This window comes from Triplophysa dalaica, chromosome 11, assembly GCF_015846415.1.
Source record: "Triplophysa dalaica isolate WHDGS20190420 chromosome 11, ASM1584641v1, whole genome shotgun sequence".
In the NCBI taxonomy this organism is placed as follows: Eukaryota; Metazoa; Chordata; class Actinopteri; order Cypriniformes; family Nemacheilidae; genus Triplophysa; species Triplophysa dalaica.
Window position 1 is genome coordinate 7,289,191 of NC_079552.1, and position 27,749 is coordinate 7,316,939.

Sequence of the window (27,749 nt, forward strand, 5' to 3'; positions counted from 1 at the left end):
TGTTGACCTGGATTATTCAAAAAGGCAAAAAAAAGTGACTGAAAATATGAAACAACAAATACAAAAGATAAAAATAAAAGTAAATGAAACATGAAGAATGTGTTTCTGGAATGAGGTGTTTGTGTGGCATACCCCTCAGAAAATATGCAGTTGAGTATATGATCATTGAGACACTGTTGCTTAATATGAAGTAGTTAGACAAACTATCACAACCCCCCCCCCCCCCCAATAAAATATTGCTTTTTTAATTGCATTATGTTTAGATATCTTTAGTATCTTATGGAAACAGAGTTTAATGTGATTATAGTATTTTAACATATTGTCACCACATTTTCCAAACCACCAAGCATTTGGTATAGCTTGAAAGTGTCAGCAGTTCTTTGCAATATAACAGAGGGAATTGTCTGTTTATAACGTATGGAAATTAAACCAAAGGTTATAAGCAGTGAGGTTGTTGTCATGTGATTGCAATACTCACTCTGTCCAGCGGCGTCACTGTAAACGAGGCACTGCGCAGACTGAACAGCTTATGACATCAGAGTACCGCGAGAGTGGCTCAAAACCTGTTCTTTCGAAACGCTCTCGCGGTACTTTGATGTCGTACCCCGATCAGTTTGCGCAAAAGTCAAACACGGCTAATGTGTGGTGAATTGTGTTGGTCCTCCAATATCCCACAATGCTTCATTGCTGTGTCCACGTCCTCTCTGATCCGGCTGTGATGGCTACGGTCGAGCTGGCATTTTATCGGCGTGAATAACACAGCGACTTAAAACAAACCTGAATTCGAAATCTGACCCACTTTATATCGATAAAACCCAGCGACCAGGTTTTATTGATTCCTCTGGATTTTAAGTGTATAATGCGTCGTTTAGTCGTTGTGTATGTCATGAAGTTTTGAGCGAACTTGGATTCGCTTTCACTGTCAATTAAGACTTATTTTACAATAAGTTAAATAAAACCGATGATTATTAAATCCTCTCGGTATAAGAAGCTTTTGTTTACGGATCTGTTATGTCAACGTATTGAATGAATCCGTGAAAGGTTCGGGTCGATAAATAAAGCTTCGATTCGGTGGGTCATGTCTTCCTGGCTGGGAGGGTTGGGCTCCGGCCTGGGTCAGAGTCTCGGCCAGGTCGGGGGCAGCTTGACTTCGTTCACTGACCAGATCTCAAACTTTACTAAAGATATTTTGTTGGAAAGCGCCGAGGAAGTAGGAGGTAAGTTTACAACAGCCATATGGATTAAAACAGTTGCATTGTACACATTGTTTTTCTTTGTAGAGTTAATGTTTGTATCAATGCACTGAGCACTAAATGTTTAATTTACATTTCTTTATTATTAGATGATGCGTTTAGTTTTTGTCAGCACAGATTTTGTCAGTACAGATTGTACTAGTTGGCCTAGAGAATAGTGCTACATTATCTCAAATTGATTTGTGATGTTGAATCACTTGGATTTGTTTATATTGGTTTTCATTGATATCCTATTTGTTGTTTTATCATGGTCGCTTTAGATGAATGTCAACATTCGTTTAAGCCCCATTTAATGTGATAAAGTAATTACATTTGGATACGATCAGAGTTTTTTTGCATACAGCCATTAATCCCCATTAGAGATGGGTTCGCAGGCAGCAGAAGGGCTTGGAACGTTCTTAGTTTTGTGGCCTTCTCTGTATTCCTCTTAGAATGCTGGCTGTCAGGTTTAATATTTCTCAGGTTATGTCAATTACTTTACGGAGCTGCCTTTTCTTTTTTGGTGTCTGCTCTTGTAGTTGACTGATTATGTCAATACAGAACCACTGACTGACAATAATAAACAACTTGTTGATGTCAGAAGTCAGTATGTCCTCTTCTTGACTGTTGGAGGAGTAGACAGACACAGCAAGAACTTTGACCGCCAGCTTCCAGCAGAACAAACCTGCAGTCAATAAATCACATCTCACAATGCCTCTGAGCTCTTTCAATGGCACTTGCTCTCTTACCATTTTTAAAAACTTCACGTCTTTGTCTTAAACTATAAAGTGTCTCTAATATTTTCACACAAATATACAGCCATCGAAAAAATGAATAGACCATTACAAATGTTCATTCAATTAGCATTTGTAGATGTATTGTGGCCTATTTCAACCAAGCTAATTTTCTGCATATAAATGCAAATAGACCTATTTTTATTTTATTAGTAGTTTATAGAAATAGGTATTTTACCTAAACAGATACCTATAAATAGTAAATTCAGGAAAAACTGAGAAAACTTTCCTGGAGCTCAGTGGTTAGAGCATGGCACTTGCAACGCCAAGATCATGGGTTTGATTCCAGGGATTGCACATACTCAGAAACAAATGTGTATTATAATGCAAGTCGCTTTGGATAAAAGCTTCTGCCTTATGCATAAACGTAAATGTTAACAGACTGATTCTGTTTGGTCTGTGTTTCATCATCTCTGCCATATAGTTGGAAAAATTGGACAGTTTACAGAATTTGACATTTGATGCAGATCAGATGCATCGTTATTGTTTTAGGAATATTTTCTATCCCAGATAAGGTCACATATGACATTATAGCTCTAGGAATTGAGAGAGGATCCGTGACTTTAAAGATTGTCAGCATTTCTTTTGTTCCTACAGATGCCACAACTGAGTTGCACGTGTCCAACTCTAGATTGCATGAGCTGGAGACTGCGTATACAACACAAAAATCAGAGGTAAACATAAGCGCACACATGCAATATCCTTGACCATGCTACACGTCTTCCTGCATGCATTTCTCAATTCTTTATACATAAGACATCTAGTTCATCTTCTGTGCTATTGAGCTTATCTGTATAACATAGTTTTGAGATAAATGTTGAAAGTCTTGAGGCAATGCTCTAACAATTTTTTTTATATAAGTGATAACATTTTTTATATTTATCTCAATATATCAACATTATTCCACAATTGATTACGCTTAACTTGCATTGAACCCTAAACATTTATTTTAAACATGTCTTTTAGAAAATTACCTCAGATGTTCTCCTTTTTTAATGTGTTAAAGTTACGGGATAAGTTTGTGTATGACTGTTGATTTAAACACTTTTATGTGTGTTTTAGTATGAGCGCTTGCGGAGAATAAACGCTGAGCTGGAGGAGAAGCTAGAGGCTGCAGAGATTCAGGTCAAACAGCAGTCAGTGGAAAACAGAACTCTACTACAGCAGAAAGAGGTTTGTCCTCAAAACTGACAACAACACTATCCCCCTGGAGAACTCAAGTTAGCCTCTAGTTTTCATTATGAATGCGTATCCGATTTTAAAGTTTAGAATCATGTGTTGTTATGCAGGTAGAGATCAGTCACCTGAAGGCCCGTCAAAGTGGTCTGCAGGACGAGGTTCAGAAACTCCAACGCTCCTCTCAGGCTGTGGCTTTTTCTTCCGATGCTGCTGTGCTTCCCGTCACCACTGCTTCCACAACCACTACATCATCTTCATTCCTGCATCGGAACTCAGCTGTCCATCAGGGTTTCCATGGCGATGAGGTGGACCTCAGTGATGTCCTGTGGTCACAACAGGAAATAAACCAACTGTCCAGTGAGGTACACCGTCTAGAAGCTGAGGTGGCCCATTGGAGGAGAGTGGCTCAGGTAGAAATCTGCTAATGTGCTCATAAAAACCAAGTCTAAACTTATATTAAAAAATCAGACATAGTTAAGAATTACATCAGGCGTTCAGGCTAACACATTCTACAGATGATGTGACATTCACCTTATTTAGTGAAATTAATGGGAAAATTTAAAATTAAAGGACAGAAACCAATAAAAGTTTAGTAACAGCAGTAAAACTTGAATAGTACAGTAGACTGTATTAGACATACAGCATATACTAGAACATATTAATATATACTAGAATTAAACACATTTAAAATTATATATTTGTATATATTAGGCATCCAAGCTACCAGGAAGTGATGGGAACGGAGACCAGGGTGAAGTTCTGAAACTGCAAAGAACCATCAAGGTGAAAAACATTTGATTTCTCATTCCAACTGTAAAATAGTTAGTGTACTTGCTTTCCTATTGGTCAGCGCTTTATAACTGGTCTTTGATTAATATGGTTTGAACCAATTAGGAGCTGAGAGAAGAAATGGCAAAGGAGGTGGATGAACACCAGCATGAGCTGGCAGCACTCCAGGACGCACAGCGCCAGAAAATGTCTGAAATCTCTAGACGGCACAGAGAGGAGCTGGAAGAGTATGAGGAGAGAATTGAGGAACTTGAGGAGCAGCTTCAGAGTGGTGAGGAACAACAATTTAGTTTTAAAAATGGGACATTTTATAGTTTTCTGTGTTTGTCTGAATTTCACTTTTCTTTTCACAGGACGGGGTCATGTAGTTAGCACACCAGCTCAGGACACCAGACTTCAGGAGTTGCAATCCACCATTCAGTCTTTACAGGAAGAGGCGGAGATTCAACACCGAAAGTACAGTGACTTATTAGCCAGCTTGGAGGAAGTGAAGCATCATAGGACCAAGCTAGAGAGGGAGAAGGAAGAGGCTGCAGCAGAAAATGCAGAACTATTGCTGAATTATAGTCGCCTTCAGAAGTCTGTTACTGAACTCCAGGCTCGGGTCCAGGAGCAGGAGGGGAAGTCTATGCTGAAAGCTCAGCAGGACAGTGAGATACAAACCCTGAGGAAAGCCTTGGCAGGTATGCAGAATACAGGAAATTTTGAAGGATCATCTTCTCCTTATAGATAACAGCAATTAGTTGTCAACTTTTTACTGTTAATTGTATGTGAAACTGACAGAACTTGCACTTATGTGGTTGTATTTGTTATTTTAGATGAAGAGAAAGAGGTGGCTAGATTAAAGAGTCTCAATGAGGTAAAATTGCTAAAATCATCCTCAGCGGTTTATAAAATGTACAAAAAACATGTAAACTTTTTATACTGTAACACTTATGTTCTTAAAAAACTTTTTGAATCAGAGTGGCTCTAAAGAAGAACTGGAACATGCTGATATCCTGGAGCTCAATACCATCATTGATACCCTCAGGAAAGAGAAGCGTGAACTAGAGAACGACAAGGTTTGTATTCGTAGGCAAATGTGTTTTAAATATGGTGGTTCATGTGGTTCAAAGTATCATCATTCCTTGTTTTTGACACAACAGATCTCCCGAACCTCTCCACTACCTGTCATTTGTCAACCAAACATTCAAATGGATAATCCAATGTTGCTATGTTTGGCTGGTCTTAATGCTCAGACATATTTTTTCTTGTCTCTTCACCCTTAGGTTGCACTGGTTGAGGAACTGAACACAGCTGAGGATAGATGCCGTGATGGAGAGTCACAAAGTGCTGTAGAATTGGCACAGGAAGTATCAGACCTAAAGAGCCAACTGGAGCATCGGGAGCAAGCGTTCAAGCAAGCCCACCTTGACATAGAGACACTCACAACGGAACTGGAAGTACTGGATAAGCAGAACCAGGAAGCCACACAGGTACATTTGCCTCTAGACCAATGCAGGTTACATGCTTTAAATTCATTATGTAACTTACTCTGTTTTTGTACTCTCTAGCATCTTATTGCAGTAAAGGACCAGATGTCTATGCAGAAATCCCAGGCAGAGACAGAAACAGCCCGTCTACAGTCAGATCTCAGGTCTTCTCTTGACCAAAGAAGGACTCTTCAACTGGAGCTGGAAACTCGGGGGGAGAAGCTAAGCCAAAGTGCCTTCTCTCTAAATGAACTGCACATGGCCAAACAGCAATTGGAAGACACAGTTAAGGAGTTAAGGGACAAGTTGAGTAAGTCACAAGAGCTGGGAAAGGAGCTAAGACAGGAGTCCTCCAACCTAAAGAGGGCTCTGCAGGAGAAAGATACCGAGATTGCAGCACTTCGCGAGGACTTAAATCATTCTGGGGAGCAAGGAAATGAGTTGGAGGACCACAGGAAAGAACTTGAGATGAGGAGTAAAGAGCTCCGTGACTTGAGAACAGAATTAGCAGAAGTGAAGTCCTCCTATGAGAGGGTGCTTTCTGAAGACTTTGATATGAAAATTGAAAACACGAAGTTGAAAGAAGAAAGTGCTCAGGCTTTGGACAAGATGGACATTTTGCAGAACCAGGTCCAAGACGCACAGGCCTCTCTAAGCAGGTTGTCCCTGGAGAAAGACACTCGCATTGAAGCCCTGAAATTAGAAAAGAGCCAGTTAGAATCGGAGCTAAGTCAAATGGAGAAGCGTCTATCAGATCAGGCCAAGCAGTACCAGCAAACCATCGAGGAACTGACCAAAGCACGCTCGATGAATGCTTCTGCATTGCAGACAGAACATGAGCGAATGGTGAAACTGAATCAGGAGAAAGATCTCACAATAGCAGAGCTCAGGCGCGAGGTGGAGCAGATGGTGTCTGACAGCAAAGACACCAGCGAGATGCTGGACATCACTGTGGCTGGCCAAAAGCAGCTTACAGAGCTTTTGCAGGAGAAAGACACCTTTGTCGAAACTCTGAAAGCTCAAGCTGCAGAAACGCAAGAGGAGTTAGAGACAAGTGTTTTGAGGGCAACGCAAGAGTCTGATACTCTGAGAAGGTTACTGGAGGAGAAAGACAAACACCTTGGAGCCATGAAAGAAGAAAACAGCCATCTCAAAGAAGAGTTTGACCGTCTAAGGGACCAACAAAGCAGACCGCAGCCAATGTCAGAACCACGGACGCTGGATATCATTACAGAGCTTGAGACAGAGCTGAATCAGCTCAAAGCTGCTAGGGATCGAGACGAAGAAGAGGTCCAAGCTCTAAGGACAGTATCAGAGGAGCAACAAGCCACAGTTCTACGATCACAGCATTCTCTTCAGATGCTACAAAGTGAACTTGAACAAGTACGGTCAAGACACGAACAAAGATCACTCAACTACGACAGACTCATTAGCACTAAGGATGAGGAGATTGTTCGGATTCAGTCGGAGTTACAGGGGCTACGCACACAGGGACAGAGTCAAATACAGTCAATAGATATCCTACAGGAGGACAAGACCCATTCGCTAAATGGTGAAAGTGACAATGAGAAACATGACCTCTCTAAGGTTGAAATTGAGAGACTTGTGAAAGGCATCAAGGAAAAAGAGATTGAGATAAGCCAGCTAAACGAGAAAAACCTTTCGCTTACCAAACAGCTCGACCAGCTCGTGGTCTCTCAAAATGAGCTGGGAAAACTCTCGCAGATGGTGCTTCAAAAAGATCTGGAAATCAAAGCGCTCCACGCTCGAGTGTCTGGTGGCCACAGTCAGGATGTTGCGTTCCTGCAGCAGCAGTTGCAGGCCTATGCAGTGGAACGAGAACAGGTCCTGGCAGTGCTTAACGAGAAGGCCCGTGAAAACAGCCAGCTGCGTTCGGACTACCATCGCATCATGGACATCGTTGCAGCCAAGGAAGCGGCTTTGCTAAAGCTCCAGCAAGAAAACCAACGTATATCCACCATGAGCGATCCATCGGGAAGTCAAGAGATGTTTCGCGAGACCATACAGAACCTTTCCCGCATCATCCGCGAGAAAGACATCGAGATTGATGCCCTGACTCAGAAGTGTCAAACCCTAGTGTCCGTCCTGCAAACATCTGGCACAGGCGATTCTGTAAACGGCGGCTCAGGAGGTGTCAGCAGCAACCAGTTTGAGGAGCTCCTGCAAGAACGTGACGCTCTCAAACAACAAGTGAAGAAGATGGAAGAGTGGAAGCAGCAGGTGATCACTACAGTGAGGAACATGCAGCATGAATCTGCTCAACTTCAAGAGGAGCTACACAGGCTGCAGGGGCAGGTGTCCGCCGATAGCGACTGCAGCAGCAAGCTCTCTGTGGATTACACCCGACTCATTCAGAGTTACGAGCAGAAAGAGCAAAAGCTGGGATTGCTGAGTCAGGAGCTGGCACAGGTGCAGCAGACTATCAGCCAGCTCAACAGCACCAAAGACGTTCTGCTTGGGAAGCTGGACAGGGTCAAGCAATCTCCAGAAGTCCCTGCTACGGCAGTGAGCCAGGCTTTGGTGTCTCCAAACGTAAAGGGGGCGGCACCACTAGTACAGGGTGAAAGTTTAAATCAGGAATTGCAATCTTTGCAGAGAACGTTGGCAGAGAAGGAGAGCATGATAAGAACTCTGCAGGAAAACAACCATCGTTTAGCAAATTCTGCATCTCTGTCTAAGAGCGAGCAGAGGAGCCATGCAGATGAACTCAAGCAGGCACGAGAGAAGCTGGAATCCCTGCAGCGTTCCCTCAGAGAGAAAGATCTGCTCATTAAGACCAAAGGAGACCAACTCAGTCAGGTAACAATTTATTTTTTTATGATGAGCAAATGTCCACACAACTGGATATTTTGAATGTTTCTTACATATGATTATCCCAGTTTATGGAGCTGTCTGCCAATGAGCTGATAATTGAGTACCTCAGAGATCGTACGTATTTTTGTAGGCTAACCCGGAAGTAAGCGCCACACTGGTCCCCCTCTCAGTGCATGTGTATTCTTTGTTACTGTTTAATGCTAAAGGCCAATGGCATCAACTTCACTCCATCAGTTAAAATCATGCAAATTGATTGAAATTTAATGTTCAAAACCTGTATGACTTATTTCTTTTAAACACAAAAAAATATATATTTTGAGATTTCTCTGTAGTTTTGTGTCCAAACAGTGGAAGTCAATGGGGACCAATGTTTGTTTAGTCACTAACGTTCTTCAAAGTCTCTTCTTTTTTGTTTTGCATTAGGTTACACATTTTCAAAATGTGAAGGTCATTAAATGTAGAATTTTCACTTTTGGGTGGATTGTCCCTTTAAGAACCATATTCAAAGATTCACCCGCAGAGGGAGCAAAATCACTGATTTATATCGAACCAAACTGTGATGTACAAACAAAGGCTTCCACATGATGTGTCAAAAATATTATTTGGTGCACAACATTTTGTCTGCACAACATTGTCAAATTATTTTATTTGATCAATTATAACACTTATAACTTTTCTTCAGGCCCATCTTCAGTTATTTAACAAATAAGTCTTTCGTTCGACACTATAGGTGAGTGAAACCTTGCGTAACCGTGAGAACGATAATGAAGTATTGAAGCAGGCCGTCACGAACCTGAAGGAGCGAGCGCTGATTCTGGAGCTCGATGTGAAGAAACTAAAGGAGGAAAATGAAACGATAGCAGGTAGAGTTCGTGAGAAAGAGACAGAATTCCGTGCCCTGCAGGAGACCAACATGCAGGTGTCACTATTGCTTCGCGAACGAGAGTTTCAGTTCAGTGCAGTGAATGAGAAGGCCACTGCCATGGAAAAGATGTTGAAAGATAAAGAGCAGGTAAACAAATATTTATTTTTATGTAATATATTAAATTACATGATCTAAAATAGTTTAATTATCTTGATCAAAAAATTAAACGTTTTGTGATAAGTTTTTATTTATTTATTAACCTTGTATTCAGGTTTAGCACCTAAATATATTTATTCTCACGAAGCTCTTAAATAAACTGGAATGGAAAAAAATCGTCTTGTGATGATCTCAATGAAGACTTGAAACTCTTGGGCACTTGTTCTGCTATTGTTGAAAATATTTATTTTGTCTCTGCTGCAGGGTAAATCTGGTGAGCTGAACCAATTGTTGAATGAGGTCAGATCTATGCAGGAGAAAGCCATGTTGTTTCAGCAGGAAAGAGATCAAGTGATGATGGCACTCAAACAGAAGCAGATGGAGACAACAGCTCTGCATAGTGAGGTAACAGAGTGTTTGCTAACAGAATGAATGGTGTAACTGTTTGTGAATTTTACACCACTCCATTTCCAAAATTTTGATTATTTTCTGTTTCCTTTAAATTCTTTATAATAGTTTTGCACGGTATTTAAAAAGACACTTTTGTCAGGCATGACCGTATGGCAGTTGTGAATTGCTGGAGTGTGTTTGTGTTCACTCGTGGTCTCATGTTCTCTCTGTGTAGCTGCAGCACACGTGTGATAAAGAGCAGCGTCAGAAGCAAGAGTTGGAACGTTTGCGTAATCATCTGTTAGAGATGGAGGATTCCTACACACGTGAGGCTCTTGGAGCCGAGGACAGAGAGCGAGAGCTCAGACGCAGAGTGGCACTTCTTGAAGAACGTTTAGCATCGTCCTCCAATGCCGTGGAGAGCGCAAGGTTCGAGATGGAGGGAATGTTTTCACATACATGGTTCAGTTGAATGATGTACACAGTATGTTGGTTAGGCTTTACTAATGTTTGTGTGGATGTTTGTAGTCAGCAGGCGAGTCTGCAGGTGGAGTCTCTTCAGGAGCAACTGAATGGTGTTGTCCGACAAAGAGATGAGGCTTTGCTTGAACTCAGTACTGCTCAGGACCAGGTCAACCAGTATGCAGTGTCACTTTCTAACCTGCAGATGGTGCTAGAACAGTTTCAGCAAGGTAATCTACTGTTTGGAATCATTATAATATATATAAGAGTTATTCTGTTGGAGCTGTTTATGTATATTTGTTTGCATTGTTTTTAGAGAAGAGATTTTCATAGATAAGTAATGTTAAAGTTACATTTCTTAGTACTAAACATTTTTTATTATTTAGTAAATACTCGTGGAACATAAATTGCATGCAACACCTGTATTTAAATGTTTTACATTTTCTTATTGTTTCTTATGGTTTTAATTAATTTTTCGTCAATGGATTTATAACCATGACAGCAGTTACAAATGGCAGTTACATAAAGAAATAAAGAAAAATGTCAGTATGTTTGGATTTAGGAAAGAATCCAGAATCCATACTTGAACAGAACTTTGATGTCTCTTGTCTCCTTGCAGAAGAAAAAGCCATGTACTCGGCTGAGCTAGAAAAACACAAGAGAGAGAAAGCAGAGTGGAGAAAGAGAGCAGAGACTGCTGAAGACAAGACGGCAGCTCTGCAGGTCAGCACAAACTCACATATATACACAAGCGCCTCTGTCTTCTAGTTCTTCCTGTACTTCATTGTGCTTAATAAGTAGATATGTATATACAGTTGTCTGTGGCAATCGTAGATAAACCTGGATGAAGCAAACGCAGCTCTAGAATCGGCCTCCCGTCTCACAGACCAGCTGGACCTGAAAGAGGAGCAATTAGAAGATCTGAAGAAACAAGGTGGGTCAAAGTGTCATTGTTTTATTGAAGTGTTGACGAAATTACCACCACAACATGCCAAAAAAACATTACCTTTTCCCCAAAAAACTTTATCTGAAATTTTTTACACTTAAATATCATGAATTGCATGTTGCAAATTATTTAATATTTGAGACGCTGTGATGTGATATCAGCAGCTCTGGGGACGATTTATTTTCACAAAGGTCTTTGAGAAAGTGCTTATAGTTGATGTAGTGATTGATGTTTGCAATAATACCTGTAATGAGATGATGACGAAGACTGTGTTTGCGAAACAGAAGAAGAGAGCAGCCAGATCTGTAGATGGTTGAGATATTTTACATTCCTTCACATCTCCTCTCTGTCAAAAGATTTTTATGGTACATCAGTAGCCAAACCCAGTGGAGACAAAGACTCTCTTTTTCCATTGACCCTGTCTTTCATTATCCAGCTCACTCGCTCTCTTTCGTATACTTTCATATTCTATCAGGCTCCAAATCAACAATATGGGGCTGTCAGTCTGAAAAGGAAAAGAGGCTGAAAGATGGTCGCCGGGAGTATTTCAAGCATCTGTCAAAGAACCAAATCATTTTTGATTAGCTAAGCACAGATGCTGCCGATAGACATTCCAGAGTGTTAAGGGCAGACAGGAATTCTTTTACTTTCTTATCGCTCAGTTAGCGCCGTCTATAGAGGTTACTTCTCAGTGTTCCCATTAGCAGAACCGCCAAACGCCAGAAAAGGGTGTTTAAGATAAAAGTAATCAGATAAAATCACATACACACTTTCCTTTTCTGACTCCAAGAGACATTCCCAACCCACTTAAAGCCATGGCACTGTTATTATGGTTAATCTTGAGGTGCAAAAACGCACACACACTTATTTCTATACAAACACTTGTTCTCTGGCGTTTACTTTAATAAAATCATACCACATTCTCTTGAAAGCTATGCCTGCATCACACACAGGTTCACAGAAAGGCTTTTAAACATTTGCCAAGTTCCCATTCCGAGGTAAAAAAAAAATTGTAGAGTAAATATAATACAAAAATTAAAATGGAAGATTGATTGGAATCACATCACTTACATCAGGGGTCAGTGTATTAAAGACCAAGTCTGTAAAGGATTGTTAGTTCTTTAAACTTTAAAATTAGCCCACAAGTCATGACCTTGACATGTCCCAGAAGACTCCAAAACCACAACATACTCACTCTTTGTGCGTGTGTTTCACAGTGGATGTACGACAGGAGATGTTGGAAGAAGCTCAGAGGAAGTTGATGAACCTTGTGAACACCACAGAGGGCAAAGTTGATAAGTGGGTTTAAAATGCAGTTGCTTTTCATATTTATTTGAGTAAAAATATTTTTAAAGGGGTGTTGCTTTGAAACATCATCTACTAACATGAAAAACTTCTGCCGCAGAGTCCTAATGAAGAATCTTTACCTGGGATATTTTCATACCCCCCGAAACAAGCGCCACGAGGTGTTGAGACTTATGGGTAGTGTGCTTGGATTGGACAAAGATGAGGTGAACGAGGTAGGTCAGCGTTTTTTTTCTGAAGCTTTATAATCCTTTAAATTTCTCTTCATCCTCCCCTTTTTAAAGACACCCAACTGCATGCTTACATTTATCAGACAATTTTGTTTTAGTGGAACAGCAGCCAGTTTTTCTGTTCATCATTTCTAAACGTCTTTCAATCATGTGATGGTCACTTCTCCACCTAGCCTCTTCTGTTAACTCTTGAGAAAAAAAATCCTCAAATTATCTAGTTCCATATCAGTGAGAGGGTTTCAACAGATGTTTTGAATGTTTTTCCACTCATGTAACCTCATATGTTTAGTTTGGCAATGTTCAGTTGAGCTGCCCACGCTAGTTCTGTTGATAGAGATCCTCTGAGGAATTACTTTTAATTGCTTTTGCTTGTTGCTGGTGATCTTGGCATGGAGACCTCTGCTCATGGCAAGACTGTTTGAAATGACACGTTAGCATTGTTCAGCAAATACAGCTCACCAAGCACTAATAGTTGAATAGCTGTTTTCCTTTGATCTCAGAGGGGCTGAACTGTACCGCTGTGGAGTTTAAAAGACAGAAGGATGAACATTTCACAATAGCAGTGACAATTAAGTGGCTAAATTCCATCTGGGATAGGCTGAAATCAGTTTAGGCGTGTTTCTTGAGGGTCAGTAGGTTATGGGTTCTGTGGTTGTTGATGATTTGAGCTGCAATATATGCCAACAGTGACACTTTTGTTTAAAAGTGAGAAATAAAAGATTAAAATGCTACAGGAGTGTTTACGTGACGTACACTGCTCATCCCATCAGACACTGTAATATTTGGTTCTAGGTCTTAATGGGATAGTTTACCCAAAAATGAAAATCTGTCATCGTTTGCTCACCTTGTTGTCATTTCAAACCTTCCAAACTTTCTTCTGCGGAACACAAAAGAAGATATTTTGAAGAATGATGATAACCGAACAAAGGTGGCACCCATTCACTTCTATTGTATGGGCACAAAACCAATGCAAATCGCCGTTGTTTGGTTACCGACGGAAAAGAGAATACACATACACATTTGGAATGACAAGATAGAGAGTAAATGGGTTGAACTTTTGGGTGAACTATCCCTGTAATATCCAGGTCTTCATTCAATTCTAGATCTTCCATTGTTCATAGTCATATTCACATGGAATGTGTTCGACCCATCCCGATGGTTTTTATGAAAAACAGGGAAGACCAAAAGAGGGGTTTAATTAAGTAAACAAGAGAAGAGATGGGCAGACGGGCAAAATGTGGAGAGAGAGAGAGAGAGAGGAGATAGAGAGAGAGAGAGAGGAGATAGAGAGAGAGAGAGAGAGAGAGAGAGAGATTTAGGTAAGGGGTTCTTGCCAACTCAAAGCATTTCCTTACCCACAATCCTGTAGATATAAGCTGGGGTCTGGCAGGGGAGACTGCAGCTATTCAACAAGTGGTGAGCACAGTTACCCAACAGCTGAGAAAGAAAGAGAAAGAAAGAAAGATAGAAATTGAGAGAGAGAGAGAGAGAATAAAAATATCTGTGTGATTCTGGGTCAGACAGTCCACTTTCCGCTCCAATTCATATTTTTTCCTCTCACCTTTTTTTAATGCTAGATATGAAGTTTTTTCCACTTGAGGCCTATGTTTACAACCTAAACAACTTAAATATTCCTGCTCTGTTTTTTGTTTGTTTACTGGTCTAGCATGGGTTAGGGGAGTTGAATCATATGTGGTTGAGACAAATACTTGCTTGCTTTCTGTGGTTTTATTTAAAATATAGCATAAGATTGGTCTAGATGTGCTCGTGTATATATTAGACTCCCCAGAAAATTCCATCGAGGACGCCAGCTTTTATATAAGTTGTAATTTTCCCTCTCGCATCCATAAACACATCCACACATACATACATGAATGCTGACCTAGTGACATACTGACTGCTGTCTCATTCGTCAGTTGTTGCAGGAAGAGGGAACGAGTGGGATGACTGGTTGGGTCTCAAGTTGGCTGGGAGGAAGAGGTGTTCAGAGCGTTCCCAACACCCCACAAAGACCTACACACGCACAGAACCTCAATTCAGTGAGTATATACACTGTTTTATGTGAAATGAGAGATTTAAACATCCTCATCTTACATGTCCTTGTGTCTTCAGTCTTTCTCTGAGATGTTTGTTAAGTTCCTGGAGGTGGAGTCTAGCCCTGCTCGTCCTGCCCCTAGACTGCCCGTTTATGACATCAAGCCTCTGAGTGCGCCCCCAACTGGCCGGAGTACTAGCACACCTGCATCAGGTAATGAATGAAATATGAAAATATGTTTTTTTTTCTTTCAGATGTTACCACTAATGCATCTTGTGTTCTGGCAGGTGTTTCTGGACCAGGTAAGCGCGGCGGAGATTCAAACCCGTTCTTGGCACCCCGTTCTGCAGCCGTACCCCTCCTCAGTCATGCAGGTTCAGGTAGCACTGCAGGTGCGGGGGGCCACCTGCTTATGAAGCCCATCTCAGACGCCCTGCCAACCTTCACACCTGTACCTTTTTCTGCTGAGGCCAGCGGTGGGGCACTCCTGAAAGATCTGCTCAAGCAATGATTCAACACTTGTACTGCCACTCAAAGCACTTTAGTTTATCAGGACACTCGAGACCTTATATAAAACTGAGACATGTTCAAGAGCCATGGGTTTACTGATTTATTAAAAAAGCTGAAGCTGTCAGTGCTTATAAGGGCTGACTGTGCTCATCAGACAAAACCGAAGCTTTTGACTGGGTCAAGTTTTGTTTGCAAACTGGAGATGACATTATGGAATATTCATGACCTTCACCCAACATTTAATGTCTTGCAAACATCCAGTTTGTCATATTTAGACAGGGTTAATGTCCTGAGAGGTTTTTGTAGTGTGATGAGAGATCGTCTCATGCTGTCTGGCAGTCACTACAACAACACATTAAACCTTTTCCACTTCTGCAAAGACTTTGTAGCTACTCTTCCAAAATCCTCCCATTATTGAGTGCTAGGAATGGTTGGTCGGATCTCTGGCGCAGCAGGTACAATAACCGTAAATCAAGGGGTGTTGTCTGATTCTGCACTCGCTCCCATGCAAGTAATAGTATTTATTTGTGCGTCAGTCATTCGTTGTTTCCGACGAGCTGGTGGAAAGGCGAAATGTGTATTTATAATTTGGGAAGAAAAACATAGTGGAACTTCAAAATACATTTACCATCTCCGTGTATGTGAAGATTTTTTTTGAAAGAGGGAGGCGCAACGGCCTAAGTAATTCAACTTTCTGTTTCTCTGTCAACAGTTGGGTGCATTTTATTAAATACATGTAGGGTATATTTATACGTTTAGGTGTATATTTTGAGCGGTTTGGATAAATTTGATCAATCTTTTTGAGGTTTAAAGACAGCTCGTGACATTCAACATCTCTTGTGCAAAAATAAACTTCTTTACTGATGTTTGAATATGTTATTTCTTCTTTTTGATTTCAGATTTTCACTCGTAATGAGGTGATTTTAAGATTTAAAAACTGAGAACAGTATCAAAAATCTGAGATTTGCATTTTCACCCTCAAATTTGGCAGTTAAATGATCTGAATAACATTAGTACACCCTATAATCCTTAAATTGTATGTCTCTTTTTCTTACATTCTCAGAAGCCGTTTTTATAAGAAAGTGGTGCATTCGTGGATCTTTTGCGTCTGTTTTCTTTTCTCCCTACATAATGTGCTATAGAAAGGCTGTAATTTAGGAGTGCTTATGGAGGCAGTGGTCTCAAGCATTATCAAACCAGATTAACCTCAAAAGGCAATGTGCGTCTCTCCCATTCTGTCTCTGGAGAAAACCCTGTCTGGAATTCCAGTAGTAGTGTGACCGCGTCTGATACAACTGTTTGTTCACTGTAATCTGGTGCATAGATTACTGGACCTTCCACCATTTTAAACTTTATTGATATCATGCAGTTTTGGATATTTATTCACAAAAGTTATCCAAACTATTGTTAACTGTGTAGAGTTGTTAAAATCAGGTAGGCATAAGCTAGTATGGCTGCTGCTATGTAGTTCAATGGGAAAAGGCTAGGATTTAACGTCTGCTAAAATGTAAATAGGCAGGTGATATAATGTTCCAATTTTATAGTTGCATTGTCACGTCACATTTTCAATGGTGCAGTAACGCATTTGAATTCCTGTGAGGTTGTACTGGTTGTTAAGAACACACTTCGGGTGTTGGAGATCGTGAATGTAAGCAGGTGTCACATTTGAATGTGAACTCTCCTCACACACCACTCAAAGCCAGACAAAATAAGCCAGCGCTAACCAGGGAACACCTGCTTCAGCCTCCCACATTCCTCAGCCGTCTTCCCCCGACTGTATACAATTGCACAGTAATAACTCTGCTGTATTTTATCAGTGGCACATCAAGCCTAAATTCAAATTGGCTTTTTCATGTCTGGATTAATTAATTTGTTTCCTGAAACAAAGCCTAAATCATAATTCAGTAATGAATTTCTGTGAAAAAAGTTTACAGAAATCTCAAGGATGTAATTAAACATGTTACAGTGTTAAATCGAAACCTAACACATGGATTTCTGTAGGCTAGCTGTGATTTTGCTTTTGGAAAAGGATGAACACTTTAGGACATGGTTGGTTTTGTAAATGTCAGTTGGAGACATATTATATATATTTATTCATTACATTTTGATTCAGGGCCCAGTTCAGTTTTTTAATTCAGTTTCTACTTTTCCTCATTTGTGAGTTGTGTTTGTCAATTGTGACAAAAATCCTATAAAAAGGTTGCTTAGTGATGACTACATTTCACCCAATAAAGTGACAATACGCACCTAATAGCAGATCGATGTTATGGTTAAGGTATCTGCAAGAAATGTTCCTTTTTGTCCAGTGCAGTAATACTAAAATTATCCGAAATAAATTATTGTAGCCTATATTATATATTATACTATATTTACAGAGATGAACTTGGGGTGGAGTAAATGTGACCACTCTATGCTATTTGCTGCAAAAGCCCTACATTCATAATAACTGAACTCATTGCCTCTTCTGCTAGTCATACCTGGCATGCTTCATGTTGCCAAGCTAATCCACAAAACAATTAAAATCAATCAATAAAAAAAAAGACAAGCTAGTTTATATATAGTATGATACAATAAAAACATTTTGAGTTTTTATGTGCGTGCAGCTCTAAGCTGTGTGGGCTGAATGTGTCAAAAGTTCAAAGGTTAGTAGTGTATGACTATATAAAAAAATATTTACACTGGGTAACCTCTTATGAGATGCAGGGCAGGTTAACATTCACTGATGGGGAGTATGATGGCACTCATTTCTGAGGGTGCTCTGGTCATTTTCATTTTTTACATGTAGGCTCTGCACATGTAGGCTATGCACTTCAGAGAGAGGGTTTAAGTCCAAATTTCCATTACTATGTCCCATGGGAATCAAACATACTAACTTTGATCCTCAAAATCATTTAATTCATGGGAATCAAACCAACAACATTTGCTTCCTCAAAATCTTTAATTATTTTTTAAAGAGAATGGACATACGTTCAGTGTACTTGAATAAACTACTGTTGCGTAACAAGTAGATGCCCACGTGACTGTAAGGAGAAAATAAGTTTATTCAAAAATTACATTTCGCGTAATTTCAGATTCCTTGCTCAACTGTCCTCATAGTGTTATTCCTTTTTTGCTCCCTTGTGCAAACTTTCTTTCCAAAGAGGGCTGTCTGTCGTTGATGGGATCCAGCTGTTGGCCAAGTACTCCGGGGGCCCGTTTATTTGCGTTGCTAAACAATCCGTGGAGTGGGCCGAGTACGGAGAATTGGAGCAAGATCTCTCTTTTTTGTGAACGACCCTCCCCTCACTGTTGGTCAATGTTCACACACGTTATTGCCTTCGCTGAACAGGGCGGCCGCAACGGGTGACCAACGCCAAGCGTCTCGACATTCAGGTGAACGCGCGTACGCGGAGGGCGGGGGCGGTTTGGGCACGTAGTTTTGCGCTTTGACTCCCGTAAACCCGTAAAGGTAGTAAAACCGCAAAAATCAACTCTTTTCCTGTTGCGTGTGGATGACGGAGGTGGTGGTGTGACGGAACCACGAGGATCCAAATAAACATGATTTTTGAACTACGTGGCTTGAGTCGGCTGACCAACAGAAGGTGAGTTTAAATCAGATTTGACCCCTACTGTGAAGATGTGAGGATTGTGTGTATCCGACATTCTGTTTGTCGACATACTTGGCTATTTATTGTGCTTATGTGAATGAATGGACTTTAATGCGATAGCTTTTTGTTTTTTTGTAGGATGTTGACAGTTTTATTATTTATGACATATTGCATTCACTCCGCAAAAAGTCAGGTAAGTGATTTTTTTGCCATGGTTTATTAAAACTTTATTCTAGAGATTTACTCTAAGTGACGTAATAACCGTGCTCATGGTTACGAGACAATTAATTATAATTATTATATAATTATAACAACAACAGCATCATCAATAATAATATTAATAATAATGTTATTCTAACTATAATTATCATTATTATTATTATTATGTCTGTTTTTGCTTTGCATTTATGTTTCTATGCACAGTACAGCTAAATCTATGAGAAAATATCAACATACCTGTCTCTCTGCAGACGTGCACAGATGGATTTACTTATGACCGTCGCGCCAGACAGTGTATCGGTTAGTGACATTAGCTTTCATATGTTTATCAGTGTTTCCAAATACGCCTCTAAATGTGACCTGTCACACATATTTTTAGATGTTGATGAGTGTCGGACGATGGCCGATCCGTGCCGGGGTGACATGCACTGCGTAAATCAGAACGGTGGATACCTCTGCATCCCCCGCGGCATCTACTCCCAGCCCTTCCCGCGCAACACTCAACGCTCATTCTCTGAGCAGTCCTATCCCGAAGAGACTTACCCCGACAGATCTCTGGGATATCCAGAAACTTTTGTTCCCAATCCTCCTCCAGTGGGCCCTGGCCCGAGCTACCCAATAGTAAGCCGGTCGGCGCCCTGCTTCATTGGGTACACGGCCGGTGCTGATGGCACATGTGTTGGTGAGTTTGTTTCTTGTGCTGTACGTTTTAGCATCCTGTGCTTCCTGAACAGCCCAATGACAGCGGTTTGGTGGTTAAAGATGACTGATCTGAAGGTGATTGATTAATTATCATTAAGTTAATATATCCTAGTGTAAAATTACACTTTCGGGCGAATTGTGGAAAAAATGCCTTTTGCGTTTTTAGATTTATGAGTTATAGTAAACCATCAGAACTCTGAATCTACATTAATGGAATGACGCAGTAACCAAAAAATTGAAATCATATGAAAATATCCTTGATTTTTGGATTTTTTTGACACCCTTTGTCCAGCTCTGGGCATTCTCTCAGCAAATCTGTCTGGCACATTTTATAAAAATGTCTGGCTGCTTTTTCTGCACTATTGAGTAACTCATTCATACAAAAATGTAGTAAATTTTCATTTTAGTTTAATCACATACTGTATAACCATTTAAGGTCGAAAAGTTTCAAACCAAAAAATGTGTCCCTATAATGGTAGTCAAGGGGATAGTTATTTGATTAGCAACATTCAAATATATCTTGTTTTGTGTTCTGCAGAAGGATAAAATATCCAGGTTTGCAAGGACATGGGAGTGGGTGAAGGATGAAAACATACTCATTTAAGATTCAATTACCAATCTTTATTAAAACAGATATTAAAGTGATTTTGTTTAGATTTTGTTTAAAATTTCAGTTCAAAGAGCAATTTTAGTTTGGAACCAAAGAAAGTCTTCAACATATATAACACATGGTAAGAAGGTACTGTGGGAAGTTGTTGAGACTCACTGGGTCAAATCAGGTTGTGGTCTTATGTTTACTTCATTTTCTGCAATAGTGCTTGGGTCCTCTGATTCTGAAATGAAGCAAAGTCCACGGTTTTGTACCGATCTGTAATTTAAGTAATGTCTGTGGTGGGCTGAGTGGTATCTTGAAGACTTGAGCAGAACAAATCTCATCATTTGGACTGAATGAGTAGTTAGCGTAGAACCGCAAAGTGCTGTAGGACCCAATAACAAACTACATCCCCTGATGGATATGATGCAGAACAACACACAGGAACTGAAATTCAGCCCTGCTTATTAGGATCCAACTACGAGACAGTATTAGACTGTTTATTATAAATTTGATATCTGTTATATCACCATTGTTTTACTGTTTGAAGCTCCAAGGGTTTTATGTATTTCGATGTGGTGACTTATTCCACATACGGCTGGATAAATAGTATTACTGTATGCTGTATTTTTTTATATTGTCTACAGATTTGTCTCGAGTTCGTGCCAGTCTTTGAAGTTAATGCATTCTCCAGTCATCTCCTATTGCTTTGCAAGGATACGCACTGATAGATTTGTTGCACTTTTGAGCCCGAGAGGGATGTGTTACAAAGATACGCTCGCAGATACACTCATGAAGATGATCTTGCACACGTGAGAATGCAGATGTTGTCCTGATCAGTTAGACCCATAAATATGAAGAATCACAAATGAGATCTGTTTTTTATCTCAATTATTTCTCCTTGAGGTCAATGAGATGAAATGAGGGACAAATGGAAACTTTGCTTAAGTCTCCTCGACCTCAGATATTTCTCCTGAGAAATTTTACAAGTATCTCCAGAGATTCAGAAGAGATCTCATCAATGTCACAAACTGCTCAGATTTGTCAAGTCTGCGGAAAGTCAGTTTCATTGAAGATTTTAATACGAACTCAAACATTTCTCATCCAGATTATTTTACTTATACAAGCTTCTACATAATTTTTACAGACCCATACTCTTAATACATTTTAACTTTTGTCTCATTTCGATCTATTTTTCAATTCTCCAAGCACAGATTTTTGGAGAAAACCTCCGAGTTGATATTTCTTGAAAACCAATTGAGAACTATTTCTCTGGAGAGTAGAGGAATATTTGCCTCAAACTTCAGATATAGATAATTGTCTTGTAGAGGCAATGAGACGGTGTGTAATGCTGTATTTTAAGCGTTGTTTAGACAAACCATGTAAATAATTCAAACATTGCTATCACAGCATTGTGCCAAATGTGAGGTCATTAGTTGTGTAATGACATCTGTCGTTGACCAACTGGGCAACTTGTAAGCTTTCTCTGTGAGTTATATGTATGCGTGTAATTTTCGGGAGATGCTGTTATGGAACAGAAACTCAACAGGCAATGTTTACTCAACCATTTCATCAATCATCATACAGCTTTTATGCTTATGCCCAGAGTTTATATTTGTAAAAGTTTGGGTATACCCTTTCCTTGCCAATGCTGCTTATGCTGCCAGAGTTAGCACAGTGAGTTCTATTGTATGGTCACGAAACCAATGCAAGTGAATGGGGGCCAGTTAAAATCATTTTTCTGAATATTTTCTGCGGAAGGAAGAAAGTTATACAGGTTTGGAATGAAAAGGGTGAGTAAACGATGACAGAATTTTCATTTTTAGGTGAACTCTCACTTTAAATATGCCCATAATTCCCAATACTCATTTTTTTCCATCACAGGCCAACTGCTTGACAGTTTTAAGATCAATTCTCGATCCAACACTGAACCATGAAACTAAAACCTTTGATGATTTGCATCAAAATCCAAAAATCTAGAAATATCTTCTGTGTTTAGTAACCTAGCTTGTTTGGAGAGCTAGAGCAGGCTTCCAAAATTATTTTTTTAAGGTAAGACTTGCTTATTTAGGCTGTGAGATTGTATATCTGTCCGCAAATGGGGAATGACTTTGGAACTGTAGACAAATTAATGTATTCTAGCTTAGTGGGGTGTCTAGGAATAGAGTATGATGTCATTATTGTTGTTACTGAGTCATTTAATTTGATGCTTTATTTTTATATAAAGTATGGCGAATAAGCAGTTTAATCATTTATGCGTTTTAACCCTGCCTAGTTTGTCACTTGCCTGTAAAGTTGCTTAGATAACGATTAAATTCACATGCTCAGTTTCTAGTAGGCTTAAAGGGTTATTTCACCAAATATCTTTCATCATTTACTACTCCTTTTTTCGTTGCAAACTTGTGCTCTATGACTTTCTTTCATCTGCAGAACACAAAAGCAGATATTTTGAAGAAAAAACAAATAACACAAGTGCTCATTTTATCCTCTTCTGTGTTCCACAGAAAAAAAGATATACATAAAGGTTGATTAAATGATGACATAATGTGTATGTTGGAGTGAACTGTTTCTTTAAGTAGTGCCTGTTGAAATTTGTACTGTTCTCTCAAACAAGCCTCCAGTGTAGCTGACATTTACTAGACATTCCTCATGAAACAGTATTACTTCTCTGGCATATTTCCAGTATCAGGTTAGTAGACCGACAACAACAAAATCACTTAATCCTCAACACAAGTGTTGTTTGATTGGGTGGATAGTAAATGCCTCAGTTCTGATTTGGTTATATGACTTTTATTCCTTTCTCTCTCTTACACACAAGTAGTTTTCTCTGATAAAATAGCAGTGAATGGCAACAGATCACAGGCATTGAATTCCTGGAAGGAATTTGTGCACATATACTCAGAGGAAATTCTGTTTAGGCCTACTTATTAAGTATTAGATATCTCTTGTGTAAAAAAATATGTTTAAAGACTTCAGTAAAGTCTAGTTTTAGTATCCCACCTGTGAAGTTTATTGGACTAACTTATTAAACTTTTATTTGAAAGCGCTATAAAGCCAATGCCAACACTTAATATCTAATCTTTCCAATTTATATACATGATTCATTGGTTTCATTTACTCAATATATATTTTACTCATCCTTGTAATCTGCAATGTTAACGAACGGCCGCTTATGCTGTTTCTGGATCCGATCCTAAAAATGCTGATATTCCCAGAATGCCCTAGATCCTTTCACCTCAGTTCAGACATGTGCCTGTGATTCTACACATGTAATCCAGATGCTCTTATGCTCTAGGGCCCAGCAGGGGCAGTTTTGTCTCAATGTGGCCCTTATCTCTGCCAGCTTACCTGTCACTAAAACAGGCTGTTTTCTACCTCATAATGATTAATAATATTTTTTTATTTTTTTCATGAAACATCTTATCTCTGAGAATAGAGGCAGCGTAATGGTAAGGGATGCTGACACAAAAGTTGTAAGTTCAGTTTCACCTAACCTGATGATGAGTATACATTAATGTATTCAAACTGAGTTCATCCAAGAATAACAAATCTGTGATCATGTATTCAGCCTCGTGTTTTTTAAAACCAGTTTATGGCAGTTTCTTCTGTGGAACACAAATTAAGATATTTTGAAAAATGTCTCTGTGGATTTGTGTACGTACAATGGGAGTCAGTGGGGAACTGTTATCAATGTTCTTCAAAATATCTTGGCTAACTAAAGGCCTAATGGTTCAATAAGTTAGGAAACTGTGTATCATTGCTATTTTAACCAAAGATACAGGCTTTCACACGCCCCCCCACCGCCTCACTACTTTTATATAGCAGTTTGCTTTCTTTTCAAACATCTGACTTCATGGTCTGAGAACCAAGCGTGCTTGTTTGGGTATTCGAAGGGTATAATGTCCTCATAAGGAATTGTTCTGATAATAAATAAGCGGAACATAGAGAAAAAGTTCCAGTTTAGGAACAGTGCTGTGTGCCGTTATTTGTGTAAGATGTGCAGATGTGATTGTAGGATTCATGACTTCAGGGACCAATTTAGAATTGTAGCTGTCCAGCTGTAAATGGTGAAGCCATAACACTGAAAAACCAATGAAAGACAAGCTATCAGTGTGTTGTCAACTTCTACAATTCTGAATCGAGCTGCTTCTACCATTATAGAGGGATGCTGGAGATGATAAGATTTACACATCAATTGGATAAATTATTAAAATTACATACACTAACAGTATTCTAATGTAAGTTCTGTATGCTTATTCTTCTTCTCTCTATCTGTCTCTCTCTCTCTCTCTCTCCCTCCCTCCCTCTCTTTCTTTCAGATGTTGATGAATGTGAGACCCAGTCACACCAGTGTAACCCGACTCAAGTATGTATAAATACAGCTGGTGGATATACCTGCTCGTGTACTGAGGGCTACTGGCTGGTTAGTGGACAATGTCAAGGTAAATGTCAATTAAATGAGTTGTTTGCTGACATTTTAATGATGTATTAATCATTTTTGTGTTCAGGAGTAAATAATGTAACAATATGACTTTGTACTACATTTAGAAAATTTGCACTATTTATCTGATTTACACCAACTGGTTTATTGTATTTTTTTTCTCATCCCTCTTCTTGTATTTTTGTATTTATGTCATGTATATAATTTATTTGTATCTGTTAATATTGTCTCCAGTACTCCTGTTAACATTTTGGCCAACACTTGTTTTTTGCCTATTCTACTGTTTGTTGTTTTAAAATTTAAAATTCTTAAAAAAAGAAAGTATTTAGTGCTATATTCTTCATCTTTCTCTAGACATTGATGAGTGTCGCTATGGTTACTGCCAGCAGCTGTGTGCTAACCACCCCGGGTCATACTCCTGCTCTTGTGGCCCTGGGTACCTCATCAATAGCGATAGCCGGACTTGCCAAGGTGATCAAATATATAAGTGCCTTTTGACATCCATCTGATCATTTTGGCTTAGTTTAAGTTCAGCTAATAAGCAAGGTCTGGAATTTATTGCACATTTTTTGAATGCTCAAAAAGGTCCATAGCTATTCTTGTAGTAAGAGACTTTCTGTCATCTACCATACTTATCATCTTCCTCTTTCACCAGATGTTGATGAGTGTGAAACAGACAGTTGTACTCACGGCTGTTTGAACACATACGGTTCATTCATGTGCACTTGTGATGAGGGGTTTGAGCTCGCCTCTGATGGGACAACCTGTAACGGTAATCAGGGAAGGGAATGGGAATGTTTAAGGGAACATAAGAGAAGAAAGTTGAAAAAAATCTAGCTCCTTAGTTCACTTATCAGCACTAGCCAGAAAGTTGGCAATTTTTAACAGTTTGCTGTTTGTCTCAGATGTGGACGAGTGCAGTTTCTCAGACTTTCTATGTCAGTACAGGTGTGTTAACACACCTGGATCATACTCCTGTTTGTGTCCACCTGGATATTACCTGTATGAGGATGGAAGGACCTGTGAAGGTATTTCTACATTTTAACTTTGTGTGGTTTGTATTTGATTTTGTCATGTTTATTTTTATGAATGATCCTTTATCCACTTAATTTAGAAACTGAACATTGTATGAAATATAAAAAAATACCTTTCATTATTATCATTATTTAATGTAAGAAAAATAAACAAGACATACAATCTTTTTACATGTATCACACATTCTTTTATTTTGTTGGTTTAATTGTTGCTGCTGCCATCTGACTTCCACCTTTCTTTCATTTTTGAAGACCTCAATGAATGTGAGTCTGGTAATAACACTTGTACGGCAGCACAAGTGTGTTTCAATTTCCAGGGAGGTTACACATGTCTGGATCCTCTGAGATGTGAACCGCCATACATAGAGCTCAACGATAAGTGAGTTCATAAAATCGCCCATTTGACACATTTATATAATCATGAACAGATGCTGCAATTTGTTAACATCCCTCCATGCCTTTTTTTCCTTCAGTCAGTGCATGTGTTCTGCGGAGAACCCCGCCTGTCGGGAAAGGCCGTTTACTATCCTATACAGGCATATGGATTTGTCTTCTGGTCGCAGTGTTCCTGCTGATATATTTCAGATGCAGGCCACCACACGCTATCCTGGAGCATTTTACATCTTCCAGATCAAGTCTGGCAATGAGGGACGGGAGTTTTACATGCGGGTAGGTTGGCTACTTTCTCTATATCTCTTGCTGTTATACCACTGAGATTTTTTTGTGTGTTTTTTGCTCTAAATATGTTCTGCATGTATAATGTTTTATGGCTTATGCTTATGTTTTTGGGTGAACTATGCCTTAAAACTAGTTGTAAATTTAGGGCATTTATATAATTAGATCCACTAGAGGGCGCTGTACTTATGCTAAGAGAGGCATGTTGAATAACATTGCTCTGAAGCCAAACCACAGTTTTTGTTGGGCCTGCAAATCCCTCAGTTAATAAGTTCCCAATAGAATCAAAGAATAGTTAAAGGAACAGTTCACTCAAGAATGAAAATTCTGTCATCATTTACCCTCAGATTGTTCTTAACCTGTATAAATGTCTTTGTTCTTCTAAACACAAAGAATTTTTTTTGGAGCAATATCACTAACCAAACAGATGTCAGCCCCATTTACTGCTATAGTAGGGAAAATAAATACTTTATGAGTAAATGATGACAGAATTTTCATCTGTGGGTGAACGTTCCCTGTAAAAGTTTTAGGACTGTTTTTTCAAGTGTGTATGCAAACAATGATTTATCTTTTATGATAAAAAAGACAGAATCAGCATTAATATACAAAATATTTATTTACACCCTCTCTCTCTCTGTCTGGATATTTCTCAACACTACAGCAAACCAGCAATATCAGTGCAACCTTGGTTCTCGCCCGACCCATTAAAGGACCAAAGACGATTGTTCTTGATCTAGAGATGGTTACCGTTAACAACGTCATCAACTTCCGAGGCAGTTCCATCATCCGTCTCACAATATTTGTCCCTGAGCATCCATTCTGAGATGTTAACCTAAGACCTCTATGACCTCTCACCCCTTCATACCTCCATCATGGACTTCTGTTACTGCACTACCCGTCAAGCAGCTGCATTTCTTCATCTTTTGTTTCAGTTGTTCCAGACTTCTGTGTGATCAGTCTCTCTGTTTCCTAGTGCGTCTGATACTTGATATCTCATAATGCAGGTTTTTGATTCGGCTGCCTGGTTGTCAATTTACAGTCACACGCATGCACCCACTCATAAGAATATTTATGTTGTGTTTCTACGACCTTGTGTGTTTTTATTTTTCCTTGTGTGTTCTTTTTGCCCCATTTCCAATCATGAAAATCACGTTTTCTGTAAAGCTGAATTTGTTTGTTAATATTCTCAGTGGCTCTTGTGTCAAGTTTTCTTACTGTGAACTAAAGAGCTAAAGAGAGCCTGGTTAAATTAATAAACACAAATTTGATGACCTGAACATTTCTTTGTTTGTGTCTTTA

The 27,749-nt window shown here is 39.4% G+C and overlaps 2 protein-coding genes across 2 annotated transcripts; both read left to right on the forward strand.

The window, feature by feature from the left end:
• The first annotated feature begins 686 nt into the window (after positions 1-686).
• On the forward strand, positions 687-16,066 carry trip11 (thyroid hormone receptor interactor 11). The gene is made up of 22 exons (XM_056760584.1): positions 687-1,217; positions 2,624-2,700; positions 3,089-3,199; positions 3,316-3,615; positions 3,917-3,988; positions 4,100-4,265; positions 4,348-4,677; positions 4,813-4,853; positions 4,957-5,055; positions 5,263-5,469; positions 5,548-8,286; positions 9,032-9,313; positions 9,587-9,727; positions 9,948-10,141; positions 10,241-10,404; positions 10,794-10,897; positions 11,009-11,108; positions 12,338-12,419; positions 12,526-12,640; positions 14,572-14,694; positions 14,768-14,903; positions 14,978-16,066. Exons 1-22 carry the CDS (start codon positions 1,079-1,081, stop codon positions 15,199-15,201), a joined length of 5,946 nt encoding a protein of 1,981 aa, XP_056616562.1. The 5' UTR covers positions 687-1,078; the 3' UTR covers positions 15,202-16,066.
• Positions 16,067-18,280: 2,214 nt separating this feature from the next.
• On the forward strand, positions 18,281-27,727 carry fbln5 (fibulin 5). The gene is made up of 11 exons (XM_056760770.1): positions 18,281-18,781; positions 18,926-18,980; positions 19,258-19,306; positions 19,386-19,688; positions 24,620-24,742; positions 25,096-25,212; positions 25,397-25,513; positions 25,647-25,769; positions 26,028-26,154; positions 26,249-26,444; positions 27,112-27,727. The coding sequence occupies exons 1-11, from the start codon at positions 18,738-18,740 to the stop codon at positions 27,271-27,273; spliced, it is 1,416 nt and encodes a 471-aa protein (XP_056616748.1). The 5' UTR covers positions 18,281-18,737; the 3' UTR covers positions 27,274-27,727.
• Positions 27,728-27,749: the final 22 nt, after the last annotated feature.

Excerpts from the sequence above, each read along its gene's own strand:
- fbln5 (XM_056760770.1), top strand. The coding sequence starts at position 18,738 with ATGATTTTTGAACTACGTGGCTTGAGTCGGCTGACCAACAGAAG. Across the intron at positions 25,213-25,396 it reads CGATAGCCGGACTTGCCAAG|ATGTTGATGAGTGTGAAACA; the intron begins GTGATCAAATAT and ends CTCTTTCACCAG. Across the intron at positions 25,770-26,027 it reads GGATGGAAGGACCTGTGAAG|ACCTCAATGAATGTGAGTCT; the intron begins GTATTTCTACAT and ends TCATTTTTGAAG.
- trip11 (XM_056760584.1), top strand. The coding sequence starts at position 1,079 with ATGTCTTCCTGGCTGGGAGGGTTGGGCTCCGGCCTGGGTCAGAGTCTC. Across the intron at positions 4,266-4,347 it reads TGAGGAGCAGCTTCAGAGTG|GACGGGGTCATGTAGTTAGC; the intron begins GTGAGGAACAAC and ends TTCTTTTCACAG. Across the intron at positions 5,470-5,547 it reads AGAACCAGGAAGCCACACAG|CATCTTATTGCAGTAAAGGA; the intron begins GTACATTTGCCT and ends TGTACTCTCTAG.